Source organism: Sycon ciliatum, chromosome 7 (assembly GCF_964019385.1).
Source record: "Sycon ciliatum chromosome 7, ocSycCili1.1, whole genome shotgun sequence".
Taxonomy (NCBI): domain Eukaryota; kingdom Metazoa; phylum Porifera; class Calcarea; order Leucosolenida; family Sycettidae; genus Sycon; species Sycon ciliatum.
The window spans coordinates 13,629,907-13,645,864 of NC_088649.1; the positions used below are offsets into that span (position 1 = coordinate 13,629,907).

At 47.2% G+C, this 15,958-nt stretch overlaps 3 protein-coding genes across 4 annotated transcripts in view; 2 read left to right on the forward strand and 1 right to left on the reverse strand.

The window, feature by feature from the left end:
- LOC135821041 (cell division control protein 45 homolog) overlaps positions 1-5,337 on the forward strand; it is a 35,423-nt gene extending 30,086 nt beyond the window's left edge. For both annotated transcript variants that reach the window (XM_065334102.1, XM_065334103.1), the window contains exons 22-25: positions 1,800-1,857; positions 3,029-3,080; positions 3,651-3,733; positions 4,214-5,337. In XM_065334102.1, the coding sequence (XP_065190174.1) occupies positions 1,800-1,857; positions 3,029-3,080; positions 3,651-3,733; positions 4,214-4,281 (261 nt within the window). In that variant the 3' untranslated portion in view covers positions 4,282-5,337. The remainder of the gene's footprint in view (positions 1-1,799; positions 1,858-3,028; positions 3,081-3,650; positions 3,734-4,213) is intronic.
- A 1,624-nt stretch (positions 5,338-6,961) lies between these two features.
- LOC135821042 (dehydrogenase/reductase SDR family member 4-like) lies at positions 6,962-13,021 on the reverse strand. Its single transcript, XM_065334104.1, has 6 exons — positions 12,773-13,021; positions 11,121-11,298; positions 10,488-10,592; positions 9,385-9,507; positions 8,759-8,893; positions 6,962-7,846 (listed from the first exon to the last, which is right to left on the reverse strand). The coding sequence occupies exons 1-6, from the start codon at positions 12,916-12,918 to the stop codon at positions 7,679-7,681; spliced, it is 855 nt and encodes a 284-aa protein (XP_065190176.1). The 5' UTR covers positions 12,919-13,021; the 3' UTR covers positions 6,962-7,678.
- A 329-nt stretch (positions 13,022-13,350) lies between these two features.
- The window catches only part of LOC135821043 (centromere/kinetochore protein zw10 homolog), a 33,840-nt gene continuing 31,232 nt past the window's right edge, over positions 13,351-15,958 (forward strand). Inside the window, exons 1-3 of the mRNA XM_065334105.1 lie at positions 13,351-13,683; positions 14,484-14,612; positions 15,496-15,603. Of these exons, the coding sequence (XP_065190177.1) occupies positions 13,534-13,683; positions 14,484-14,612; positions 15,496-15,603 (387 nt within the window). The 5' untranslated portion in view covers positions 13,351-13,533. The remainder of the gene's footprint in view (positions 13,684-14,483; positions 14,613-15,495; positions 15,604-15,958) is intronic.

Below are 15,958 nucleotides of genomic sequence, written 5' to 3' on the forward strand. Positions count from 1 at the left end.
TTGGTCCGGCAAGATCCGACCTCGATGCCCCCGAGCCCACACTCATACATATGCCGGTACATGTACAAAATGTACATGATTGTGCGTGTATGTGTATGTAATGGTGACCATGCAGAGTGACATACATGTATGGCGAGAAAAGGAAGAAGGATCTGTTTCATTCATCATGCAGGTCTTGTGTTGTAGTACATTGTACAGTTGAGCGTTTGCAGAATACCAGTTACCCCATACATTAATATTGTTGTACACAGCCGGTGTGTTGGAAGACTGTTTGTTTACGCATTCCAGACGTGATGCAGTGAAGCATCAGGTCGTTGAATCCACAACAGTCAGTGTTGTGTTAATCATTGCACGTTCTGACTCACCGGTATTTTGCTTATAATTGTTAGTGTTCGACAAAACGGATAACTTGTTAACTTATGCCCCTCTCTTCTTTTTTTTTAAATTTTCATCCTTGGCTCTCCATCCGAGTATTATGTACACAGCCAAAACATGTTTTCTTCATCTTGATGCTGGTCATGTGATCTGCCGTCCTTTCCCCATCGTGATGGGTGGGTCCCCATAGTGATGGGTCCACATTGTGATGGCAGGGATCGATTTACTTTGATTTCTTTGCATAGCAGTCACTGCTACACAGTTTTACAATTGACTAGCAACTCCCAGTATTGATTAGCAGTTTTCCTTCATCGAAAGTTCACATGTATATCTGTACAATAGCAGGATTTTGTACAGAAGAGGACAATAGCTGCAGTTGCTATTTGCTTTTCCAAACGAACGGTTGACCTGAATATTTTACGTTAGGGTTTTCGCTCGGGCTTGTTACATGTTCAGCGTCCATCAGACTTCGAGTTCTTCACAACACTATGTCCTTCAACAGGGCAGTTCCACTGATTTCTTCCACAAAGAAAGCTCAGGAAAGCGCTCAAACGATCGTGACACTTCGTTCAAAGCGCACAGAATTTTCGCTTTTCTCCTTTTCTTCATCGAAACGAATCGACACTCCTGGCACGTCCAGTTCTTTTTCCCGCTTCTGGACAATGATCAGATTCACTGACATGTTGGCTACATGAGACTAAGAACCATCTACTTCAACTGTGTCTTGTCGAACAGAAACAAACTGAATTGAGCTTGACAGTGAAAGAAGAAAGGAGAACTTCAGGGAAAGTCGCCGCCGTGTACAAAACTTCAAAAGACTGCAGAAAAAGACTGCAGACTGTGCAGTCGACATCTTGTACGAGTACAACCGGTCGACCAGAGCTTTAGCAGTGGCTAGAGCAGCGTCCAAAATGGCAAAATCAAACAGAGCGCGTTCCGCGACCCGCGCGCGGACTGAGCAGGGCCGGCCAGTTGGTTGGAGTAGTAAAATACTACTCCCTAGTCAGCAGTGTGTACAACAGTCGCATGCGAACTGCACACAAACAGTACAGAATGGTCTTTGTACATACCGGTATGCATGGCCAGTGCATCGCAGTTTTGGGCGATAAAAAACGAAAAGCGAATCGCAGCCAGTGAATTTTGATTCGCAAACTGCGATGCGAACCCGGATAAATCGATCCCTGGATGGGTCCACAGAGGTGTCCAGATAGAGGGTCATGCCCGAATCTGATGAGTTTATCTGTACTATTGTCTTTATCTTTACTAGAGGGGGGTGTGTGCGGCGACACTGCTTGAATAATACACAACATGTATTTCTTTCCTTTGTCTGCTAGGGTTGTGACCAATGTGAGCGGTGCATGGCCGATGTGAAGCTAATACATACCACTTTGTGTTCTTGTGTTTGCTTCCATGTTTGCTTACAGCGCAAGCGCTCACAGCAGCTACCGTTTCTTTTATCTGCTCCCGCCAGGGGAACACCCCGTAAGTATGTGTGTGTGTGGGGGGGGGGGGGCGTATGTGTGTGTGTGTGTGTGTGTGTGTGTGTGTGTGTGTGCATGTGTGTGTGCATGTGTGTGTGCATGTGTGTGTGCATGTGTGTGTACAGGCACTATGGCTATCTAGCTTATTCGCTATCATCACTTCAGCGATGGGCATGTGGAAGTGGAAGTGCAGGCGGGCACGTGCTCGTTTGTGTGCGTGCGTTGTGTGTAACTTGTGCCATAGTGATACCATGATGATGTCATCGTGATGTCATGCTGCAGCACTAGAGGCTAGAGCACTAAAAGCAGCTTCAAAGCAACAGTAACACATCCCGGTAGTGTGCAGCAGTGCATATGGCGTGCCAACAATGAAAGCACATCTCGCAGATACTGTGAAACCTGTCTAAGACGACCGCTCAAGGAACCTTCAAAACTTGGTTTCTGTTACTACATGTAGGTGATCTCCTTATCCAGAGTCATTTCCCTGGAAATAGCATCCCTTGGTCTTGGTTTCAGTGGTCTTCTAGGACAGGTGGTCGCCTTGACAGATTTTACTGTACTGTGTTCTCTTTAGCCACAGTGTTGCTCAATGAAATCTGTTTGCGTCAGTCAAGCACGTGCCGGTCGCTGTGCAGCCCTAGACATGCGAACACTGGCATGTGGACTGGTGCAGGGTGCAAAGTTGACTCACGTGATCGCATTTCATTGAGCAACAGTGTACTGATCCAGTATGTTTAGGGCAAGGAGAAGAGTTGTAAAGACTCAAGAACGCTCCCCAAAGGAAAGTGGCCGGAATCTCTGGTAGATTCAGAGATGTATGCCCTACAAATCCCAACTTCCTTACATCCGACTACTTGTCAGAGGTGTATGTCCTGCAATTCCCAACTTTCCTACATCCGCCTATTTGTCCTGTTGCAACCTGCAACCCTGCATGATTGAAAGGGGCATCCTTTTGTGTTTTCTGTCCTCCCCAACCCCTCTATTCTCGGCGTACAGCTGTGCACAAGTGTGTCTCCTGATCAAAATGTTCTTGTTACTGCTGCTGTTGTTGCTGCTGCTGCTGTTTCAACTTTATTCTCGCGTTGTTTCTGCCGCCGCTGCCGTCGTTGTTGTTGTTGTTGTTGTTGTTGTTGTTGTCTTCGTCGTTGTTGCTGTTGTTGTTGTGTTTACAGAGACGTGTGTAGTCCTGGGTGTACCAGCGGTGAGAGAGGCTGCACATAAGAAGTAAGAGACACCTGCCGTGATCTGTGATTCGCTTCTGGAGAAGACTTGTAGCACTGTAGGATCAGTTACAATTTTTAAATTACGTGTACTGTTGTGGACGTTGCAATCCGGTGGAATGTCCGGGGGCCGGAGCCCTTACTGCCTTAGCGCATACACACACTGTAGTTTAGGTACGCACTGCAAAATGGCTGCAAGGCCAGCGTCCCGTGGCCGCTTGACTTCACATGTAGGATCATATCTGTTGTGTGTTCATTTGTCTACGCTAGCTTGCGCACTGGACAAGTAGCTGTGATCAAGAATTTCTGCTTTTGGTGCAATTCTTGCGAATGTTGCGCAATGTTCTACATTCCAATCAATGTGTGTGTTTGTGTGAGCTCGTTTGTATTGTATTGTTTATTTACAGTCTCTCGAGAGGTATATGGATACCTATCTTGGGAGTCTCTTCAAACCAATTAGAATAATGAAAATAAAATTATGTGGGGAGTGGATAAAACTATGTGTCTGTGTCTGTCCATGTGTATCTGTGTGTCTGTGTGCCTGTGTGTTTCATTGTCTTGTTCCGACTTGTAGCTACTTGAGTCGAGCATTTGAGGCAGCTGTTCGTCACATGAAAGGAGCAGTCAATATCGAATTTGACAGCTTTGAGCCAGCAGGTAAGCCCACAACACTATAGACTACAGCACACTGCTATGGAAACTTGGCCGTTTCCAATGGGGGTAGACCCCTGCACCGTGTGCAATTGTGACCATTTGGTGAATCTCAGTCTTCTCTCTCTCTCTCTCTCTCTCTCTCTCTCTCTCTCTCTCTCTCTCTCTCTCTCTCTCTGTCTGTCTGTCTGTCTGTCTGTCTGTCTGTCTGTCTGTCTGTCTGTCTGTCTGTCTGTCTCTGTCTGTATCTATCTGTCTCTGTCTGTATCTATCTGTCTGTCTCTCTCTGCCTGTCTCTCTCTCTATCTATCTATCTCTCTCTCACACACACACACGCACACACACACACACGCGCGCGCGCGCGCGCGCATACTCTCACTCACGCCTGCTCTGTAGGGACGTTCTGCAGCACGTTTTCTTCAGAACATATTTTTTCTTCATGGCAATAGTGTTTTTCTTCTTCTTTCTGTTCTTGTTTTTGTTTAGTTGTACAGATGAGATATGAGGACCGGCCACGGTTTTTCGATGCTCTCACTGCTGTGCTAGAGAGCTAGGCGTGCAGTGCAGTGCCGCAGCAGCAACAGCAGCAGCAGCAGTGGCGGCAGCCTGTATTGCCATGCTCCGATGGAATTCCCTGTGTAGGGGGCAATGCTGGCTGACGTGTGCCACACACTTCACACTTCTGCCACACACTTCTGAGTCACGCGGCGGCGGTGGTTGTGCTGGAACTGGGGTGGCTACCGGCATGCACGGAAAATTCTGATTGTCGGCGACTGGTTCTGTCCTACTCGCATCCATCCAAGCTCGGCCACTGGACTCGTGGTGTTCACTTCCAGGGCGCCCTGACAACGTGCCGTGTTCCAGTGTGCACCGCTATTCGGCATATGTGCCAGTCCTCCTGGCTGGATACCAGCATAGGTGCAACAAAGGCCTTGATTCGAATTACGTCCTCTGTATTATACGTCCCACTCTGTGGAGGATTCAAGAAGGTTCATATATATATACGACTGCGCCTCCTTCCTCCCATACTTTCCTTCGGATGCACATACCGTAGGTCGTCGGCATGCTAATTTCCTGTGTACCTGCTTGCGTGCGTTGACCAGTTCAAGATGATTCTGCGGCTGATCTGGCGTCACTGGCACGTCTAGCTCAGCCGCCGCCCCTGAATCTAATCCTTGATACGAATTTCCTGTATATCCGTTTGAATCTCTTCGCCTCCTGGCCACGCTAGAGTAGAGATGACGTTAGCGCTCGCAGCGTAGCAAGCAGGGAGTAGTAAGATAGCGGTATTTTACTACTCCCTTATGGCAAGCCCTTTTCCGCTAATGTAACACTGTACATACCGATGCTAGAGTATTAACACGACTGCTATTTTCTTCGTCCGTTTCTCCTTTTTGCTATTTGACTTGCACATATTCTGATCCGATGCAATGTATATTGTAACAGTCATGTACTTTGTATAAACCCGTGTAAAGATGGCCCACATGGCTGCTCTGTACCCATGACAACGTACACAGTATGTGTACTGTGCACGCGCTCTCATTTTTATTGTCCTTGTAACGACGCACGTTTTTAACGAATGAAAGGAAATCCATGTGGGGATGTCTTGAGAGCAGCTGTGCTTGGACTGTTGATGAGCATGTGCACGTGTGTGAGGGGGAGGTGTGTGTGTGTGTGTCACTGTGTGTCACTGTGTGTTCATTATGCCGTAGCTAAATTGAGAGCTTCCCTGGCTGACTGAGGTTGATTGCATGTGGCTCCGGATTCCCAGTAGATTCTACTCGGCTGCCACATGCACCCCCCCCCCCCCCCAGTCCGTGGAAAAAAAACTATGCACAAAGTGATCACAGATTTTATGTGGTATAGATGCTGGCATAACGGTTTTTGCCTAGGTACGCGTCTGTAGTTTTGAAATGGACTGTAAGTACAGTTGACTCTGCTTATAACGAACTCGCATTTAATAGCGAATTTATGGTGTGAGTGCATTTTTGTTATAACAAACTTCGGCCATAAAGAACTAATTCTCCTGCACAATGATGTTCGTTATATCTGGAGTCGAATGTACTCTTCCTACAACCAAGAGCACATAACCCCCCCCCCCCCCCCCCCATATGCTATGCTCTTGCTACAACCTATAATCGGTACACCGGCATAGCTACATTTTGGTAGCTGCACATGCTAGCACACTAGAATTATTTTAACTGCATGCATGCTGACCATCCAGGATTGCCTTGGTCCATGTATAGCATGTTAGAGCTACTATCCAGCATGCATAGAATGGTTTCACACCTTGGTCACCCGACACCGGATACAGGTGTGTGTAGAAAGCAACTCATGAGGGAGTCATAGTACAGTCAGACCGGCTCGCTTGACCGCACACATCCGTCTTCCACAAAGATATCCGGATAGGCGAGGGAACCGGATAACCGAACACCAGTTATTATTGGATGCATCACGTATGCAGTAAATCTGTAACCAGCTGTTTTCTTCCAGATGGCGAGGGGTCCGGATAAAAGAGGACCAGATAAGCGAGGTCTGACTGTACTCTCTGGTAGGTAGAAAGCGCACATGGCATATGTGGGCAGTGGAACCCAGTTCAACCAACACGGCATACATCTTGCATTGATGCAGAGGGCCGGGGGATTGATTGGAGTGAGAACCAGCATCCTATGGCTATCCGGCATGGGCATGTGAAAGGTGTGGAACAGCTAGCTATAGCGTCGTATGATCACTGGCCCACAGCTGCATGCACTTCATCTACAGTTGACTCCATGATTTAGTTCTATAGCCGAAGTTCGTTATAACTGAAATGCACTCACACCATACAAGCAACTCACTATGACAGTATGATTGCACTTAGTTTACATGCGACCCGGGCACCCCACAAGATATGGTTCATCATAATAATTGCTTGACCAGGGAGTACTACGACTCCTTGTTCTTGACCTGCCCGGTACGCGAACCCCGTCAAATTTATTATTTTTTTTTTATATAAATGAAAACTGTTTGCTATAAAGGGACCTGGGGCGATTTTGTACGAGTTGAATGAACCGTTCAAACAGGGACATGGACACTGGTTCGCTATAATTATCACGAAATTCGCTCCATGCGAGTTCGTTATAGCTTATAAGTGGAGTCCACTGTATAAATAGGATAAACATAGAACAACCATTACCCACCACCACTCCACGCTCTTGGCCCACCCACACGTCTTGCATACAGCACAACCACTGGTTATAGTGAGGAAAACTTCCGCTGACTCCAACATATAGACGACATGAAGTGCAAATTAATAAAAAAGAAAGAAAAAAAGTGTTATAATATAAGGAAACGTCAAACTGCTATGAGGAGGGGAGGACTCTGGGTAGTGTGTAAAATTTAATAGGACTTAGGAGCATGACGAAACTTCCGGCGCGGCAAACAGGAAGCGAGAACTAATGAGATATTTCACAGTTAGTACTTTGTAGTCAACCAGAGTGAGGTTTTAAAACAACATGGACGAAACAAACGAACAAAAGAGAGTTGAGCATGGCCACACTTGATCAGGTGTTATCCATGTCTCCTGCGTGGCTACATATCACCATAGATCACTTGTTTGATATCATGGTGACCAGGGTAACTCTGCGTATGCGATGGCTGAGCTGTAGCTTACATGCCAGCTAGCCACAGCACAGCACATGGGCAAAGCGCAGTTGATGATGACAGCTGCACTGGTACAGTACTCAGTAGTAGCACATCCAGTTCTCATCACCACTGTGTCAAGTGGAGTGCAGGTCGTGTTGGTACAGCGGTGGTGCGGACACCCACCCACACACACACTCACCCACACACCCACACATCACCACTGTCGAGTGCAGTACAGATCGTACTGGCACCAGGGTGGTGCGGAGATAGCCACCACAACCACTGCCGCTGTTCCTGGTACTGTGTGTGATAGTGGTAGTTGTCGTCTCAGAGATGTGACGTCATACCGCCGGCGTTGACAATCGTCTCGCCAGTGATGTAGCGTGCGTCATCCGATGCCAGGAATGCCACCGTACCGGCCATGTCCTCTGGAACGGCCACGCGTCCCAGCGACGTCTGCTCCGTGATCTTGGAACCGGCATCACTCTTTGTTAGCTAATATCATACACACAAGAACACGCACACACAGCACAAACACACACAGCACAAACACACACACAGCACAAAAGAGCAAATTTCAAAACTACACGCACCAACATTTTAGAACAACATCAGTGAAGAGACGCACATCAATCTTGTCGGAGTAAGCATGTCATGTGTCGTGTGTACATGCACAGCACTAACAGCAGCAGCAGCAGCACTAGCAGCACTAACAGCAGCACTAGCAGCACTAACAGCAGCACTAGCAGCACTAACAGCAGCACTAGCAGCACTAACAGCAGCACTAGCAGCACTAACAGCAGCACTAGCAGCACTAACAGCAGCACTAACAGCAGCAGCATCAGGAGCAGCAGCAACAGCAGTGGCAGCAGCAGCATCAGGAGCAGCAGCAACAGCAGTGGCAGCAACAGCAACATTATCAGCAGCAGCAACGCGGGAATAAAGATAAAACAGCAGTATCAGCAGCACTAGCGGCAGCAGCAGCAGCAGCAGCAGCAGCAGTATCAGCAGCACTAGCGGCAGCAGCAGCAGCAGCAGCAGCAGCAGTATCAGCAGCAGTATCAGCAGCACTCGCGGCAGCAGCAGCAGCAACAAGGGAATAAAGTTGAAACAGCAGCAGCATCACTACAGTCCATTTCAAAACTATAGACGCGTACCTAGGCAAAAACCGTTATGCCAGCATCTATACCACATAACATCTGTGATCACTTGGTGCATAAATTTTTCCAAATTGGGCGTCTGTTATCCAATCGTTTAGAAACTATAATATGAGAGTAATTGTGGAGCGGACCGGAGCAATATTCCGAAAAGTATTCTCAAAAAGTTCCAGCCAAATTTGAAATATTTCAAAAACCCTACGCGTCTATAGTTTTGAAATGGACTGTAACATCTACGGTACCTACTCACCGCTGAGCTAAAGCGTGTGTCGACAATACCAGGAGCCAAGCAGTTGACAGTGATGTTATCGTCACCCAGCTCACGAGCCAACACCTTTGCCAGTCCCAGCAATGCTGTCTTGCTCACTGAGTATGGACCAAGACCCTGAGAAAACAACAACAACAATAACAACAACAACAAGAACAAGAACAAGAACAACAACAACAACATAATATCAATCAATACACTGGTTCAATACACTGGCTCAGCACACTGGCTCCTTTTCAACCACAGTTGCGCTCGGTGAAATCCGACCCACAAACCTGGAGCCGGCCCTGGACCAGTTGCGATTACATCACTGTACTTGTATATGTGTACATCCAGCTGCTGCATTCGTATCACTTACAGGGTGGCAAGGGCCGTATAAGTTGAGGGCTGCAAATGTGCACTCTGGGTCGGATTTCACCGAGCGTAGCCGTACACGTATACGCCGTTCAGGCAGGTAAGTTGGAGCATACCAGTACCAGGTGTAGTAGACGCTTGCAACTGTACGGTACATGCAAGAGAGAAATGTGCACCCCCCCCCCCCCCCCACACCCCCACACAGACACGACACCCGCACATACCCCCCCCCCCCCCCCCACACGCACACATACCGGAAGTGGTGTGAAAGCGGCTATGGAGCTGACAAAGATGATGCGACCAGTACTCTGTTGACGCATGTGTGGGTAGGCCTCCTTGGCGAGCAGGAACGCACACTTTACATTGATATCAAAGATCTACAACAAAAGGAACAGCATCACACCATGCAAAGCAGGATAAGCCATGATAGTAGGTATGAAAAAGAGGAGAAGACGGTCTACTGTTTGCGTCTGTCTTCTTTGTATGACATCATGGCATGGTGATCAATTGTGCTACTGTCTGCGGCCCCGTCACTAGTGTTCCATCTGCACCTAGCAGACAAACAAACTGAATCGAGAGTGCTACAGTTGCGCTCGCTGACGTCCGACCCAAAGTGCAAAGCTGGCGCCCTGGACCAGTTCCCAATACATGTACATTACTGTATACCCAATGCTGTAGACAGCAAGCTGTTTCGGCCATAAAGGCCTCATCAGTACAGCCACATGTACATTTTTGTATGTGTACATGTGTACGTCCAGCCGCATTCGTGCCACTTCCAGGGCGTCAAGGGCCGTGCAAGTTGAGGGCGCCAGCTTTGCACGTTGGGTCGGGTTTCAGTGAGCGCACCTGTACGTACACAAAGACGGGAACTTACAAACAAACGATACAATGCGATACACCTCTAGGGGCTCCCGTAAGAAGACCATAGGTCTGTGGGAAACACCCTAGTAAAATAAATAAAATAATCATAAATAAACCTGATCTAGGTACAGGCAAGAGTACCTTATTTACTCTTGGTACAGGTAATGAAGTACGTGTACTAGTAGTAGCCAGCCACAATAACCAACACAGGCCCTGCCACAGTCAAGTACAGTAGTCCTTACAGATGGAATTAGATGACATGCAGGCAGCACTCACATGTACACATACACATACACACACACACACATAATATTATACACATATACCTCAGACCTGCCCATCGCGGAAGCGATGATAGCGAACAGCTATGTTAGACATAGCAACTTGTGCTGGGATACACACACACACAGACACACGCATGCACACACATACACCTATACACCCATACACACACCCACAACCACACATGCACCCACACATGCACCCACACCCTAACCTTGTCCCATGCGGCACCGTCACACGCTTCCAACGTTGGACCGAATACCGGATTGACGGCAGCGTTGGACACCAAGATATCAATCTGCCCCCACGTAGACAGTGTCTACACAACATGTATCAAAATAGGAGAAACACGAAAACAACATCAACAAAGAAAATGATTTTAAAAGTAGGGCTGCAATGGGTAGGGAATTGGGATGTTTCAGGCCTCCATGCACATGCCTGCATACGGTAGTTTCCGCATTCAATTTAAAATGCCAACCCTGACATGCAGCAGAAGAAGTAAGCAGACGTGAACCGTGACGGCGGTGGTGGTGCTGAGGTCTGGAGTGCCGCGCCAACCAGACATACAGTGCGCACTACCAGCACCAGCCTACTCTCTATAGGTGGATATAGACTAGAGAGTGGTGTTCACATCTTGGTCATGTGATCAACTTTCTGCAGACAGTGATCATGGCATGTGGACAGTGGAACCAACATGGCCGACATCACGTGACCCATAGATGCAGGAGTTGAGTGGAGTAGGATCCAAGATGGCTGCCTGTGTGTCATGTGATCGATGTGAAACCACACTATACTATAATAACAGGTGGGTTGCTCAACATGGAAGCAAACACAAAGGCAAGCTTACAGTGTCAAGAAGTTGCTTGCGCTGCTCATCCTTGCCAACATGGCATGGTACACCGAGAACATCGAGTCCCTCCGAGCGTAGTGTGTCGACGGTACGCGTCACATTGGCCTCCTTCCGACTGCTGATGGCCACGCGGGCACCTTCTTGGGCAAGGCGACGTGCGATGGCCAGCCCGATCCTGTAGTGTGTGTGTGTGTGTGTGTGTGTGTGTGTGTGTGTGTGTTACAGAGAGAGAGAGAGAGAGAGAGAGAGAGAGAGAGAGAGAGAGAGAGAGAGAGAGAGAGAGAGAGAGAGAGAGAGAGAGAGAGAGAGAGAGAGAGAGAGAGAGAGAGAGGGAGGGAGAGAGAGAGAGAGAGAGAGAGAGAGAGAGAGAGAGAAAGAGAGAGAGAGAGACAGAGAGAGAGAGAGAGAGAGACAGAGAGAGACAGAGAGAGACAGAGAGAGAGAGAGAGAGAGAGAGAGAGAGAGAGAGAGAGAGAGAGAGAGAGAGAGAGAGAGAGAGAGAGGGAGACAGAGGGAGACAGAGAGAGAGAGAGAGACAGAGAGAGAGAGACAGAGAGCAAAGTAAAGGAGTGCACTAAACAGATCAGGGGTGTGGTATGCTGAAGAGTACGGAGTAAATCAATCCATTCTGACATGACACAGTTGATTCTGTTTATCAATCGCCCGCAGACTGCAAAGTTTGGGAGACTCACAGCCCGACTGCTCTTACATACACCAGTGCACGAGACCACTGCAGTTCTATGGAGAAATGCCCATGCTGTTGATGAGGGACATCAATGCTGACAGCCAACTGGGTCTGTTTTGCGTACTGCGACTTTTGATTTTCCGTATTTTGCAGAGTTTTTGTGTACTGCCAATGTACTGCGGTGTGCGTGGTTTGAACTGTGTTTCTTGACACTCACATGCTTGTCAGTGGCGGGATTTGCTAGTGCAAAACATGACACATGTATGACTAGTACCACGACATGACTTTTTGTGCTACATGTAGTCGAAGCATGGCATGCACTCGCTTTGGAGCAGGGATATTCATCGCTCAGCTTGCGCTTGCCATGCTTCTACATACACAGCTGCAGCTTATCGATCCTCTTCAAATTTCCGTAACATTTTGCTCAAATTCCGTAATGCGAACGAAGGAGTGATTTTAAAAATACGGAAGGTTGGCAGCACTGGGACATGATATTCTACAATGTCATGTAGTTGACCAATTCATAGGTTTGTCCAATGCACATGTTTCTTGCTTTGCTCTGCTTTTCGTTGATGTGCTTTCTTGTCACGAGGATTCGTACATTCCGCAGTTTCCATCAACATCATGGCATCTACGCATACAATAGATTTGAAAATCAAATCCTTCACTACAGTAAATTGCATTGTATTTTGCCCATGAAAAAAGATTTTGACCCATTCCGGAATAATGTACATGTATTAGCAAGAGTACATAACCCCCCGTGATGTACTCTTGGTATTAGTGACGTTTATATACTCTTCATATCTTTTAGCTAGATTAGTACTGGTACATGCACATGAAATCGCCGAAAAGACTAGTTGTGATCGCACAGTTCACGAGTGTGTACTTATGGTGGTGCCCTCCATGGCCATGGGCGCTTGGTGGCATGATCAAGGATTTTCTCGACAACAAACACTTCACCTACCCATCGGTCGACGCTGTGACGATGGCAACTTTCCCCGTCAATCTCCTTGGCATTGCACTGGTCGAATCGTGGCGGGCAGCCATTGCAACTGGTTGACGGCAGAGGGAACGTAGCGAGCTCAAACTTTGACGACCTGCGGGCCACATGCTTTCTCCACTTGCAAAGTTTATTTTCACCTTGATCACCTGCTGGACTGGATGCTTCAGTCAGAGTACTCCAGAGCAAGTGGGAGTTGGAAAATGTGAGACTTCGCGACTTCGACTTGTCAAACGGCTACGGTGCTAATTTTTCACGAGTCATGCGAAGTCGGGAAGACTTCTCGGGAAGTCCCCGATGTGAACCGAGTTTTATCTATCGCCCCCTAGCGATTTGAGGTTTACACTTCATACATTTCGGTTTTGTACCAACATTTGGTTGAAATTGGGAGGTTTATTGTGAATTGCAAGCCAAATGTCATGGAAACGTCTGAAATATGGCGCCAAATCTAGAAAATTCATTTTTCGCGAGATAAAGCGAGATGGGTATATTTTCAGACAGGAGATGCCAACATTCTGGCATTTCTCCTATCGCAAATACTCTGTACGTATCAGCTTGCTGTGGTTCTAATCATGGAAGCAAGAGGCGAGAGTTGAAGGGCTAATCTCGCCCAGAATACAATAATAGGAACGTTTTCTTTCTGGTCGCCCAACACTGACGCGCTTGTACCGATTTGTTGAATATCTCAACGACCAAAGCTGCTCAGTGTTTGAGCATTACTGACAATGGAGGACTCGCCTAGTTCACTGGTGGCGGCTGCCCTGCAGGCTAAGCCGTCCACTCGCCTAGGAGGTAGCGGCGCCGGCGCAGCTGGTGATACGAACCTGATTGAAACGTACCTGGGTCGCCTGGATATCAGTGCGGGAGAGTTGAAGGTATACAAAAATAAGAAACTTTACCTTGTAATTGTACGTTGAGAGTGAAACTTCAGTACAGTCAACCTCGCGAATAACAACCTCGGATTTAACACCAGCTTCGAATAGCTACACTATCTTCAGATCCAGTAATCATATGGTGCCACTTTGATTGCATACTTTTTTTAGTTCTTAACCTCATGAGAAGGGACCCCGAATGACAACGCATTGCTCATGCCCAATCTAGGGTCATCATTCGCAAGGCTGACTATACAACGATCCTTATATCCCCCCCTCCCTCTGCAGGGCCATAAGCTATTATTCTGTAGCGGATGTGTATGTCCAAAAAAACACACACATAATTATGTGTTTTGGATAAGCTCAACATGCACTGAAGATGCACTTACTTCAAAATATAGCGACATTCACCCCGTACACCATACTCTTATAAATGATAATACATACACCTGCTTAGCACATACTCTGATAAGATCAGAACAACATGTACAGAAGATGTGCTTACTAGTACTGCCAAGTACGTGCCAAGTACAGTGACATTCACCCAGTATATTATACCCTCTATACCTGTGCAAAGCTCTGCACCTAGGTGCATCGAGCACTGTCTCGAGCTGCCGTGCCGCAACTGTCTCTCTCTCTCTCTCTCTCTCTCTCTCTCTCTCTCTCTCTCTCTCTCTCTCTCTCTCTCTCTCTCTCTCTCTCTCTCTCTCTCTCTCTCTCTCTCTCTCTCTCTCTCTCTCTCTCTCTCTCTCTCTCTCTCTCTCTCTCTCTCTCTCTCTCTCCCCCTCTCCCTCTCTCTCCAGGGTGAAATATTCGATATGATCAAGGAGAAGTATCAGGAGTTTCTACCAATGTTCCATGACACTGGCGAGATGAGTGCTAAGGTTCAACGCCTGTCACGTGACATGGACAGCCTCAGTGATCGCGTCCAGGTAAAGTTCAGTCTACTTTGTGCCGTATTTTCCGGAGTATAAGCCTCACTTTGAACACTCAAAATTCACCCCAAAAAAGGGGGTGCGGCTTATACTCCGATGATCAAATTAAAGGTGATAGACAGGGTAGATATCTGTATTTCGTGGCAAAACAATAGGGGTGCGGCTTATACTCCAGTGTGGCGTATACTCCAGAGCGGCTTGTACTCCGGAAATACCGTGCTTGGTAGAGTGTGCATACCTTCGATTTAGAGTGATGTATGCATGTATATGAGTTAGAGTTATGTGTGTTAAATTACCTACACTGTGGGTCATTGTGCGTGTTATTCGAACTGATAGAAACGTCTTGCAATACGATTATCGGGTACACGGGTTCATGTTCTTGTATTGCAAAGACTTTTCTATCAGTTCGAAAAGCCACTTCATAGCTGTGTGGTGTAGACCAGGCTAACATTAGTGGTGGTCATTTCATCAGCCTTGCAAGCTATTGAATGGTGTAATCTCAGCGTAAGTTGCTATGTCTAACCGTAGCTGTTCGCTATCATCGCTTCAGTGATGGGCATGTGTTACTCTATGGGCAGAAAATTCCGTCGGTCAATAATTTCGTCAAACTCCAAAGAATGGGAGTTCGTCCGGTTGTAAATTTCGTCCATGGATCATAAGAGTGTATTGAAAAGCTGGACAAATCGACATTAGTCTGGCATTTAATTTAGTCCAAAAGCTCCTTGGACGAAAAAGACGAAATTAAATTCCAGACGAATATTTCTGCTTGTACAGCACAGTGTAAGTGCAAGTGTGTGTGTGTGTGTGTGTGTGTGTGTGTGTGTGTGTGTGTGTGTGTGTGTGTGTGTGTGTGTGCGTGCGTGCGTGTGTGTCTCTCTAGGTCAGTTGTAAACCAGCACTACAGGCGGCATCTCAACACCAGGGCAAGCTCAAGACACGTCTGGAGGAGTGCAATAGTCACATATCTCTCCTCTCCGAGCTTCTAGCCGTAAGTCTTCTGTCTCTTTGCTTAATTGTGCATGTACGTGTGTATGTGTGTACGTTCCCTGGTGTAGCCAACCCCTGGGCATGTCTGCGTTTGAGGACGTGCATGCACAGTCCATTTAAAAAAAATACTCATGGTATTTTTGAAATATTTCAAATTAGGCTGGAGCTTTTCGAGAATTTTTATGGAATATTGCTCAAGTCCTTTCCACAGTTATTCTCACATAGATTTCTAAGCGATCGGATAGCACACACCCAATTTTGAAATTTGTATGCACAAAGTGATTTTATGTGGTATAGAATATGCTGGCCTAACGGTTTTTTGAAAGCACGCGTCTATATTTTTGAAACGCACTGTA

Excerpts from the sequence above, each read along its gene's own strand:
- LOC135821042 (XM_065334104.1), bottom strand. The coding sequence starts at position 12,918 with ATGTGGCCCGCAGGTCGTCAAAGTTTGAGCTCGCTACGTTCCCTCTGC. Across the intron at positions 9,508-10,487 it reads ACGGTGCCGCATGGGACAAG|ATCTTTGATATCAATGTAAA; the intron begins GTTAGGGTGTGG and ends CTTTTGTTGTAG. Across the intron at positions 8,894-9,384 it reads CCGCTTTCACACCACTTCCG|GGTCTTGGTCCATACTCAGT; the intron begins GTATGTGTGCGT and ends TTGTTTTCTCAG.